The following is a 12,706-nucleotide window of genomic DNA, read 5'->3' as shown; positions in this document are numbered from 1 at the left end:
TTGCTGAATTGGTATGATCATAATGATATAAAAATATCAGTTTTAATTTTATTGAAGAATTATACTTTTTTGCTTCCCATATTCCTGTTATGTGTTTCCTATACCTGTGAACCTTAGTTGATTTTCTCTCTATGATTACAAATGAAACTTAGAATGGTTTTCCTTCTACATCTATTACCCTATAAATTTAGATTCAAAACAATCTCACAAAAATCCATTCTGCAAAAGAAAACTCACTTTATAATTTTACTTACTACCTATCTATGCTGCTGCTACTTTCAGTGAATCTGTTTTTGAACTCAAATTTTCTGTTTATATCACAGTTTGCTTTGAGCCTGCTGTTAAATCAAAATTCTATGCTAATTACTTTAGTCTGTTGATAGTACAGTGATATATTGCACCATGTGACAATCCCCACAGACTAGGAGGACAAAGTTTAAGGAAACAGGATTCCAAAATCACAATGATCATTAATAAGTGGAAATCCTCTCATCTCAGTTTCATTTGTTAAAAGAAATTAACAAAGATTATAATGTCTATTCTATTTACCCCACAAGATTAATTGAAATAATGAGATCATAGATTTAGAAACTAAAAGGAGTCTTAAAGGTTATCTAGTGACCCCTTCATTTTACTGCAACCAGGGTCAAGAGAGTTTAAAAGATTTAACCAAGATCACACATATGGTAAGTAGAAAAGCTATTTTTAAATTGTATTTATACATATATATGTGTATACATATATATATATATAGGTACATATATATGCCATCTGACTCCAAATGAATTGTGTCATACTACCTCCCTAAGTATTTTGTAAAATGTTAAATGTATTATATATGTAAATACCATAATACTATATATATATATGAAATTATTAATTACTAGAAAAATATAAGATGGCACTAGTAGTACTATATAAAGAAATATAACAATAATAATATAATGGCTATAAGTAGCAACAGTTTTAAAAAACCATATGGGACTCACTTTTTGCTGTGTTCCATTAATATAATAGCACAGCGAAAAGAGGACTGGACTTGGAATCAGGAAGACTCATATTCCTGAGTTCAAATCTGGCCTCAGACAATTACTCACTGTGTGATCCTGGGCAAGTCACTTCACCTTATTTGTTTCAGTTCCTCATCTGTCAAAGGGGCTATGGAAGGAATGAGCAAATCACTCAAATACCTTTGCCGAGAAAACTCCAAGTTAGATCATGAAAAGTTTGAAGTGACTGAAATGACTGAGCAGTAACATGGATATCACCACAATGACACCTGCTGGTCAGCTGTAGCCTAACAAGGAGCTAGTAATAGACTTTTCAACTGATCCATTTATTTCGTAAAAAGTTTTTCACTGAGTACTCTATTTCATTTTTCAATATGTTGTGAATTAGGGCAGAAAATGGAATATAATATTATTTTATTTAGAAAAGAAATGAAAGTAACCCAGATCCATGCCTTGTCATATTTTTGAATCATTATTTTTCACTAGGTTATGGGTTATTCTAGGATAGGGAGATTTTGCAAAAATTTGGTATTTAAGATTAACTTTCTCTTTTCCTCAGACTCACTGATCAAAAAGTAAGTATTGCAGGAAGCTGCCATTGATTGGGACTGCCAGATATCCATAATGTATATTGGAACCTCTGGGACTGTGATTATGGTGGCCACCATTGCCATGGCCCAAGACTTTTTGGTCAATGAACTAAGACTGATGGAGCAATGAGGGGGAAGATCTGCACTTAGAGCAAGATGAGAACCACAAAGGCAAACCTAAGAAATGATTACAGTTCTAAGAACTATTACAAACACAATTGGAATAATTGAGCTGAGAAGGGGAGATTGACTTCCAATGCTTTTTTCCTTTTCTTTGCTTATGATCTGTGAACTAGAAAAGGAGTCCTGAATCCAAATATCCATATCCCTTTCTTCCTCCTTTTTAAGTTGTGGAGATGGAGGAATTAGGGCACTATTTCCTATCACTGTTGAAGATTTGAGGGAGGAAGAAAGGAAAAAAGAAAAGAAGGAACAAGTATTTATTTATTTATTTATTTGTTTGTTTATTTTTATTTATTTATTTTTTTGGAACAAGTATTTATTAAAACCCCTATTATGTTCCAGGCACTGTACTGAGTGTTTTACAAATATTTCATTGGATCCTCATAACAATCCTGAAAGTTGCTGCTATTGTTACTCCCATTTATAGCTGAGGAAAATAGAGATTAGGCGACTACCACCCAACTTCGGCTCACTCCGAATACCTCCTTCCATACATATACTTCCCTATCATAGAGCTAGTAGAGCTCCTGGAGCAAATAGTTTGAATTCAAGTCTTTCTGCCTCCAGGCCCGCTGGATCCAAATGGCTTGCACAGTTTTACCTCATTCAAATCCTATTCACTCACATGTCATGGCACTCCCTCCCTGATGTCACAGCCACCTTTGAGAATGAAGGACAAACAGCTTCAAAGAGAAGTTTATGAGTTGGTTGTTGAGAGAGGTGGCTCTGCGTTGCTCTTCCTTTTTTTATGTTAAATAAACCATGAAATTATAATCTGAGTCCTGTGAGTATGGGGAGTCATGATCTGAAACAAGAAAGTCCACAAAGGGGAGGAAGCTCTAGAACTGCTTAAAGACCTCAATTTTCAGATTTTAATACTTTAAGTAATATTTCATTTTATTTCCTATATTAAATTCTGAATTCCTGTTTGGAGCTACAAGATGGATGGTAATGATAGGATGGAATCAATCTAAAAATGTACATAAGAATGTAAAATAAATCTTTCCTGCATTCATCCAAAAATAAAAATTTACATGCTGCATACTTTCTGGTGTCCACTGAAGACATTGTAATCTTTAGGAGTATCCCACAAACACGATAGAGAGATCACTGGGCTGGTGCCTTTTCCATATGTTTAAAGTATATAGAAATAGTTAGGTACTGGGCCTGGAGTCAGGAAGACAGTTCAAAAGCATCCTTAGATACTTACTCGCTTTGTGGTCCTGAGCAAGTCTTTTCATCTCTGTTTCCTTTGGTTTCCTCAAGTGTAAAATGGGAGTAATAATAGCACCTTACCCCTAAGTTTGTTGTGAGGATAAAATGAGATAATGTATATAGTACTTTTTCCACCTCCAGAATTGTTATGAGGGAGTCAAAGAGAGAGTGTGATCATCTTGGATTAGAGGGATCTGGAAAATGATCATGGAGAAAAGAAATACTTATTCAAAAAAAAAAAAAGTTTTGCTTTGAATGAATGAAAGGATGTTAAAAGATATATCTTAGCGTATTGTGGACAAAGGTATGGAGGCAGGAAAAAAGTAAGGAAAGCTTGAAACTTAGGAAAGACATTGATAAGCAGCAGTATCCAGAAGTTGGTGAAGAGTCCATGTCATATGAAGATCAGTTAAAGGAACTGGGAGTATTTAATAATAGAGAAAACCAAGGAGGGGAAAATTTGGAAGAGAAGGTTTTACAAGGGTCAATGTTGAAAAATACCCATGCATATGTTCTATAAATAAAAAGCTATTTAAAAAAGGAAAGAAAGAAAGAAAGGAGAAAACCTACAAGGATCATAATGGATAGACTCAAATATCTGAAGGGATACCTTCAAATATCAGAAAAGAGATAACTTCTTCCATTTGGCCTTAGAGGGTAGAACCAAGAACAAGAAGTGAAAATTGCAATTAAACTAATATAGGTTCCACATTAGGAAAAAACACACCCCCAAATTTCTAACAATTAGAGCTAACCCTAAGTGGAAAGAGCTACCCAAAGAGGTGATGTGTCACTAAACACTACCTGGAGATATTTAAGCAGAGGTTCCAAAACCAATTATCAAGTACATTATAATGGTGGCTCCTTTTGCATGTAGGTGGGATTAAGTGGCTATTTAAATGGCTGTTACCAATTCTCAAATTCTGTGATTCTGAGAACTTAAAAAAAAAATAGATTTAATGATAAGGAGAACATTAAAGACAATATCTCAGTACTCGGAGAAATTTCCTCTACACATCATTTTATCCTACTCTTTTATTTTAAAAATGAGACGCAAAACCACATAGCTAGTTAGTCAGGAGTTAATCAGGGTAGTCATATGGTGTAGGGGCTAGAGTGCTGGGTCTGGAGTCAGGAAGACTCATTTTCCTGAGTTCAACCTGGCCTCACATATTTACTATCTTTGTAACCCTTGGTAAGTTATTTAATCCTGATTATCTCAGTTTCCTCATATGTAAAATGAGCTGGAAAAGAAAATGACAAACCATTACAGTGTTTTTGCCAAGAAAACTCCAAAACAGGATCATAAAGAGTCGAACACAATTGAAAAAACAACGTTAGTGGTAATTCCTCCAACACTTCACCTTTTAGATATCATCTACCTAACTATGCCTGACTGAGGGGTCTCAATGTCTATATTTATCGTCATGCTTCCATGATTATACAATACATGTCTATAAAAGCAATTCACACAGATATTGAACTTTTATGTGTGTTTGTTTTTTTTATCAATATGCCTAAAATACCACATTTATAGCCAAATATACTTTGCTCTGGCTCCCTTGTCTGGTAATACCTCCTGCCAATCCCAGTTTTATACTCCTATGTGAAAAAGAAAATATTCTTCTACAAAGATTAAAAAGCTGAAAGAGATCATTTAAAATTAGTGATTAAAACCCAACAAGTTGATTAACAAGGAATAGTCAAATTCATGCTTATTCTGATCCCCATTATACAAACTACAGTGTTTTAATTCAAACTTTAATAGAATTAGCTTTAGCACTTTAAAAAAAAACCTCAAATTTTTGGTGACTATATATGTAGATTATAAACACACACACACACACACACACACACACACACACACACACACACACACACACACTTACCTTTTCATTCAAAAGCTGATGGTTTAGAGGTGTCCAGGTACTCATTTTTGTCTGCATTTTGGGCCCATCTAGGTTTTTGGGAGGTGCAAATGCCATCTCAATATAAGAGAATACTTTTACACAAGAAAAACTAAACCTGTTAAAAATGAAACTTATATTTATAATATGGAATTATTAATATGAAATCCATATAATATTTTAGCATTTAAAAAGTTAAATCAGGTTTTAAACAAGACAAGAGCATATCATACTCATCAAAATGGAAGACACCTTCAAGTATATGATAGCTTTACTTTTCACTAAAGAGAATTTTGGAAATATTACAAAAATCCAGTTGATCACATGGCACTACTCTGCCTTGAAAAAGGAGTAATGGGATCATATATTGAAGCATATTGTTCACTGAACAGATATTGAAGTAATGAGTGGAAGTTGCCAAGAGGTAATTTAGGTTAAGATTGGGAAAATTTTTGAAACGATTAAAGTACCTCGAAAGTTGAATAGAATCCCTGTAGTGGTTTACCTTCATTAAAGGTCTGCAAACAGAGGTTGGATGGTTTACTGATTAAATATCTTCTAGTGGTGATTCCTTTCTGTCACAGGTTGAATTAAATGGCTTTTAGAGGTTCCTTCTAACTCTAAATTCTGTCATCTGACATCCTGTTTCTAATGCTGGAATTTATAGTTGTTTCTCAGAAATTTCCCTGCAACCTACCTTTTAAATGTGTGTTTATGCATATATACATATATATATGTGTATATATGTGTGTGTGTGTGGTTTATGAACATAAATGATTTTTTCAAAAGTCTTGTGTGGTTTTACACTTTTAAAAAAATTACACTAAGGCTTTTGAGACATATATATATATATAAATTTCCCTTAAGTTTTATAGAGCAAGTTTTTAAAACTAAACATCAATACAACCAACCAAATTTGATTAGCAACTATTTAAATTTCAATTTATTATTTTTAACATAAAATACTAGAGCAATTTTTCAATCACTTTTTTTCTAAGTCTTCATAAGGATTCTTTGCACATTAATTTTCCTTATCTTTTGGTCTCATCTTCTCATCTTCCTGAATTCTTATCTGGCTTCAAGATATTTACTAGCTATGTAACCCTGAGCAAGTCACTTGACTCTATTTACCTCAGATTCTCATTTGTAAAATGATTTGAAGAAGGAAATGGCAAACATTCTTTGCCAAGAAAACCCCAAATGAGATCATAAGGAGTCTGAAAAAAAGGAACAAAATTGTGTCCTTTCCAGATTATTCTCCAAAACAAAGATTCTAAAAAATGTGCAATTGTACCTGTTCTTCTCAAATACCTATCCTGTCAGCATCAAGTTAAATTGTTTTAATTTTTGTCAGTTTTATGGATATGAGGTACTATCTTAAAGTTGTCAGTTTGCATCTCTTTGATCATTAGTTAGGTTAAACATTTTTCCCAGATTAATATTAATAATTTTTGTTTTCTCTTTTGAAAATCATCTATTTATATCCTTTCAAGTTTTACCCATTGTGAGATAGAATTAATGTTTTAACTTTAAAAAAAAAGTTTAATGATGTTTTAAAACAGATTATTTACAGCAGCTTTATCATGTGATATCCATCCTTTCTTCTACTTACTGTAACCCTCAAGTCTCTCCCCTCCCCCCAACTTGTTTTTAAGTGGTTTCCAACAGTCTGGGCATAAAAAGTAGTGACAATTACTGCTCCCCAGTGATTACCGCAAACTGACAAGGCTTTAGCATAGCTGCTTCAACATGGTTGGGAGGGTGCCAAGAGTTTGAGACAAGGCCAAGTCATACCAAAGAGATATCTCCAAGGAAAAGAAGAGGAATAAGTATGGGGAAACACTGCCAGGAAACTGGAGCTGGGGTAAGGCGCAGAGAGATTAACTATGCCGGAACCAGGTCTAATAGTGAGCCTGAGGTGGTCGGCTGAATTGACTTGCTTTGTGTCAATGCATGGTAGGCAGTTCTTATGAGGCGATGTTTTCCTCTCCTTACATATTTTCTCTGCTCTCCCCTCCCATCTCCTGATTTTCTCTGCCTATGTGTGCTAGCAATTGGGCTCAAATAAAGGTGACCAGGGAAAGAGCCTCCACCTACCTCCTAGAGATTGGACTCAAAGAATGACTCTCTAGTCTCTATGCTCTGTAATGAATGAATAAAAATGCATTTATTAAGTGTTTACTGTTTCCTAGGGATACAAATAGGAAAGTATAATAGTCCCTACTCCCAAGGAGCTCATATTATAATGGGGGAGGTAACATAAAGCTGTCCATGAATATAGGAAAAGTAATACTTAAATTTTTTGCTTCCTTTGAAAAAGCCTTATCATATATTGACCAGTATACTTTTTCATGAAATACCAGCTCTCAAACACAGAGTGAGGTTTCCAAAAAGCTTAAAGCCTAGAATTTTAAAATCAAAGAATTCTGGAGTTGGCAGAAATCTTTGTGGCCATCTAGAACAATGCTTTCCAGAAGCATAGGTTCTTAGCTCTGGAACAGTGAGGGGTCTCGGGACTAATCTAGCCATATTTTATAGAAAAGATTCAGGGAAGTTAAGTGGCCTGCCTCACATCAACATAATTAGTAAAGAGCAAGTCCAAGACACAAATGAAAGATTTGGTCCATAGTGGTCCATAGTGACTAAGGGCAAGAGATCAATGCTATGTTTGAATGCTGACTAATGTCATGGTGAAATGTCAAGGACACTAGAGAAAGAAGGTTCTCAGAAAGAGAGTTTTGTTTTATCTGCTGTTACCTCTCCATGGTACATTTAGCTTAGCTCTTAGCATTTTCCCATGGCAATAAATTTTCTGAATTATTACATGCTTACTCCATGATTAAAAAAAAAAAAGGTATACCACCCCTCTACTTGCTGTTCTGATATTCTGGAAAGAATATTAGATTTAGACTCATTTGTACTTTGATATATTTTATTTATATGTAAAACAGGAATGATAATACTTGCCCTATTTACAGGACAGAGCTGTCATAAGGCATGAGATCATGGGATCACAGATGGAGAGCTAGAAAGGGATCTACCCCTTCATCTGGTCCAGTCTCCTCATTTCACAGACCAGGAATTGAAACCCAGAAAGGTTTCACGAATTGCCTTGATCACATAGCAATTAGCCAAGCTAGAAATCTCAGTTCTTATGACTCCAAGCTTAGGATTCTTCTAGATGTTAAGAATTAATTAATTAGTCAGTACCAAACTGACAATTATTTTCAAGACTATAAGACTAAGTGGAAGGAAAAAGAATGAACTGCTTCATTTTTAACATTAGCAACAGCCTTGAACCAAGAGGAGAACATAGGAAAAGTACTCTTATATACATTGGTAGAGGAAATTTCTTCAGTAACAGGTCTAGCCTTTATATTGTTAATTCTGATTTCATGTATAGGAGCATATGAATTAATTTTTCCCATTCCTGATTTTTCTATTTGTTATTATAAAGGAATAGATAACAGGCCTATGATTTCATTGCTATAAGGATCTCTTGAGTGAGAAAACTCACTCTACCAATACCTATTGATATCTCTGACTTGAATCTTAGAGAGTTGCCTAAAGCTCTGAGAGATTAAATGACTTGGCCTATACCCCACATTGGTGAGACTCGAGTGACCCCAGGTATTTCTGGCTTCAAGGTTAGCTCTCTCTCCATTAAGCCACTCTCCATCTGTGTGTACATATGGAGAATTAAGAGATGAATCCAGGAATTAGAAACATTTTAAACGCAATATTTTGAAGTTTTAAAAATGTTTATTTAATTCCTTGTATGTAGGAAATAATGAATATGAAAATGGATTGAAAAAATTTTCTGATCTCATGTTTTTGATTTTATTTTTAAAGTAGAGTTACTAGTTGCTAAATATTTCTCTCCTTATTTCAGGGGAATTATCATTTCTCCCTCCTATGAGCACCAACAAAGATTATGAATCTGAAGAATTGCCTGATTTAATTGCTAGAACTTTTATGGATCAATGTTATTGTCACTGTTCAGATCATTTCAGTCATGTCTGATTCTTCATGACCTATTTGGGATTTTCTTGGCAAAGATACTGAAGTAGCTCGCCATTTTCTTCTCCAGATAATTTTACAGATGGGGAAACTAAGGCAAACAAGGTTAAGTGACTTGCCCAGGATCACACAGCTAGTAAGTGTCTGAAGCCAGGTTTGAACTTAGGTACTCCTGACTCATTTATAAAATAAGCTGGAGAAGGAAATGCTTGCCAGCTGCTCCAGTGTCCTTGCCAAGAAAACCACAAATGGGATCAAAAGAGTTGGACACAACTGCAGCAAGTGAACAACAACCTCCTAACTACAAGCCCAGTGCTCTAACCTTTTGCCTTCTATGGTTCAAAGTACAATTTAATTTCTTAAATTGAACAATGGATGTAGGAGAAGGGAGAAGGGAAGAAATGTTTTCTTTATATATTTTTGACCTACTTTTTCTTAAGCTTTGAAACTAAAACTATAGGTATTCACTTGTCTAACAAGAAAGTTTTCTGTCTTGTCTTGGCAGACAAAGAGTTAAAAGAAAGGTGAAATTAGCAGTTTTGCCTCTAGCTGAAGTGGTAGTAGATGGAGAATTGGAAAAGGAGAAAAAAGAAATGATTAGTATTTATCTCTCTATCCAAATGGGATATAATCAGAAAAATTCTATTCTTAAAGACTCTTTAAAAATACTCCTTGCCAGATGACGAAAGATGAAGAGTTGCCCCAGTTTTTTGTTTGTTTGTTTGTTTGTTTTGTTTTGTTTTGTTTGTTTTTTGTTTTTTTGTGAAAGTAAAATACTGGAAGCTATACTTGAGGTCTTGTGGTTCTCCAGATAGGGGGATATTACTTCCTTTCCTGTGTTTTCTTTTGTTTTAAGGATACCAACACAGAACTGAATAAATATAGAGGAAGGAGAAAGGTAAATAGAGGAGGAGTAAGATTAGCTCATTCTAACTGATGAAAGTTCTACAGAAAAAGATGCAAAACTGCTAGCTGATTGAAGCTAGCAGTTTTGCATCTTTTTCTGTAGAATGATTTTTAAGAAGAAAATTCCAAGGAAATGGGATCAATTTAAAAAATATGATTTTAGAAAGAAAATAAAAATAGCTTTTCTTTAAAGTAGTGCAATATTTTTATTGATATTATAGGGTATGTGTGTGTGTTTTTTAACCATATCTTCATTTATGAATACACTCCTTCTTCCACTTACTCAGAGAGACATGTCTTGTAACAAAGAATGAAACAAAGTAGGGTAAAGGGGGGGTAAGATGTTTAGCAAAATTTACTAATATATCAACCGAGCCTAACAGTATATACATCCATAGTTCCCCACATTTGCAGAAAAGGGGGGGAGGGGAAAGAGGTACAATAGATAAAAAAATTTTATTAAGGAAACTTATTTTGTTGTAGCAAAGAACTAAGAATAAAATAGATGTCCATCAAGTGAGGGATGGCTAAAACAAATTGTGTTGCATTAATGTAATTTAGTATTACTGCCCTGTAAGAAATGAGGAAAATTAGGAATATAAAGAAAAATAAGAAACCTTTATTGAACTGATTGCAAAGTCAAGTAAGAGAACCAGGAAGACTACACACACACACACACACACACACACACACACACACACACACACACACACTCACATTCACACACTCACACACACTAACTGCACCAATATAAAAGGAAAGAATAAAAAACCAAAGCAAAATTAAACACTATGTCATTATAATGCTCAAGTTGGTGAAAATGTGCCTTTTTTTTCCTTAGCAAAAATGAGGGACTATAAGGAGTTAACATTATATACTGCCAGATAATAATTAATATATTTCTCTTTCTCTCTTTTACTCTTTGTTTCAAGGCATAGTTGTGTAAAGAGTAAGGAGAGATTTGGAAAGGAAAGTGATATTTAAAAAGTAGCAACAAAAAATTTTTAAAAGGTAAGGGGAGATATAAACCATTAAGAATTATTACTTTGAAAATATACTTACATGTTCCAGAAACCTCCTTGCTTTGTTAGGTTCTTCTTGAATCATAAAATCCCTAAGTTTTAAAAGATTAGAGCTTACTTGAAATCAAAAGACCTAAGTTTGAATCCTACTTTTGTAAGTTTATTAGCCTACCTGTGGCTCAGTTTTTTTCTTTTGTAAAATTAATGGATTACCCTACTTAGATGATATCTAAAGTCCCTCCCAAGCTCAACAGTCCATCAGTTTCTTTAAGTCCAATGTAACTCTTCTCTCCAATATCGCTAACAATTATTTTCATATCTTCTATGCCATTCATTAATATCTAAGGTTAGATGTTTCTATCCAGGTTTACTTATAGTTTACATTTCCATTGTAGATTAAAATTTTAAAATAAAAAAGAAGTTGTATCTAAATGGAAGTTCTTAAGAAATAAAATTAAGAAGCTAACAGAATTTCAAAATTAGAAGGGACCTGGGCAGCTATCTGATTCATAGCACACAAAAAGAATTCCTTCCAATAACCTACCCAATGAGTGGTCATACAGACTTTGCCTGGAGATGCCTGGAAAATAATTGCAGTTAATCACCAGTATCTGTGGCAGAAAATGAAATTGATAAAATCTAAATTAAATCAACATCTATTTTAAAATTTGGTACTTTCAAGACAAAGGTAAACATAAGAAAAGATAACTACAAATATGTTAGAAAGCATGGCTCAGGAGAGAGAAGTCCAAACTTTCTTTGAGAAGAGAGTTACAGTTGAGTAATACCCCACATAGAGGGCATCATAAAATTGAAGTTGATTATATGTTAACAGACAGGAAATAACTAGTTATGATGGAGGAGGCATTTCTGAATTAGCTGTCTGTATATAATCAGACCACATACCACAACAACAGTAAAGATCAAAACTAATATCAAAGTAGAATAAAGGAGACAGAACCAAGATAGAAACATATAGGCAGAAACTCCCCTGAACTTTCCTAAATTCCCCTCCAAATAACTTTAAAATAATACTTCAAATCAAATTCTGGTGTGGTAGAACCAACAAAAAGGGAGGAAGAGACAATTTTCCAGGCCAAGATAACTTTGGAGGTGATCAGGAAAGATCTGTTTCCCTGGGGTGGTAATCAGACCTGGAGAGAAAGCAGTTCCTGACAAGACAGAAGCAGAAGCTTTGGAAGCTATTCTCAGTAATACAATGAACCAAGACACTTCTGAAGGACTTAAGATGAAAAATGATATCCACAGAGCATCTAGGTGGCACAGTGAATAGAGTACCAGCCCTGAAGTCAGGAGGACCTGAGTTCAAATCTGCCCTCAGACAATTAGCACTTCCTAGCTGTGTGACCCTGGGCAAGTCACTTAACCTCAATTGCCTCAGCAAAACAAACAAATAAATAAATTAAATTAAAGAAAAAGAGAAATAAAAATAATATCCATCCCCCCAGAAAGAAGTAATGGTGTCTGAATACAGACCAAAGCATACTTTTTAAACTTTATTTTTCATGAGGGTTTTTTTTTTGTCTATAGTTTCTTTTATAATGACTATAATGAAAATATATTTTGCATGACTACACATGCATAATCTATATCAGATTGTTTATCTCCTCAGTGAGCAGGGAAAAGGAGAGAATTTGAAATTCAGAATTTAAAAAACAAATGTTAAAATTGTTTTTATCTGTAATTGTGAGAAAATGCAATAAAGATGTCAAATAAGAAAAATTAGGAAAATAAATGGAAGTAATAGAAGAAAATTGTGGGGAAAAAAGACTCAATAGCAAAATACTAAAGAAAATAATGCCTTAAAAACCAGAATTGGCCATAAGGTAAGA

At 34.0% G+C, this 12,706-nt stretch overlaps 1 protein-coding gene across 7 annotated transcripts in view; it reads right to left on the bottom strand.

Moving 5' to 3' along the window:
• Positions 1–12,706, bottom strand: part of FBXO16 (F-box protein 16) — a 75,929-nt gene that overhangs the window by 56,607 nt on the left and 6,616 nt on the right. For 6 of the 7 annotated variants that reach the window (XR_012486054.1, XM_074287583.1, XM_074287580.1 and 3 more), the window contains exon 2: positions 4,888–5,023. Coding sequence is in view for 6 of the 7 variants with exons in the window: in XM_074287583.1 (XP_074143684.1) it covers positions 4,888–5,023 (136 nt within the window). In the remaining variant the exon portion in view is untranslated. Of the gene's footprint in view, positions 1–4,887; positions 5,024–10,893; positions 10,946–12,706 lie in introns of all 7 variants that reach the window. The other variant, XM_074287579.1, reaches the window with a different exon arrangement.

The sequence above is a fragment of the Sminthopsis crassicaudata genome, chromosome 2 (assembly GCF_048593235.1).
Source record: "Sminthopsis crassicaudata isolate SCR6 chromosome 2, ASM4859323v1, whole genome shotgun sequence".
In the NCBI taxonomy this organism is placed as follows: domain Eukaryota; kingdom Metazoa; phylum Chordata; class Mammalia; order Dasyuromorphia; family Dasyuridae; genus Sminthopsis; species Sminthopsis crassicaudata.
This window is presented reverse-complemented; position numbering and strand designations above follow the sequence as displayed.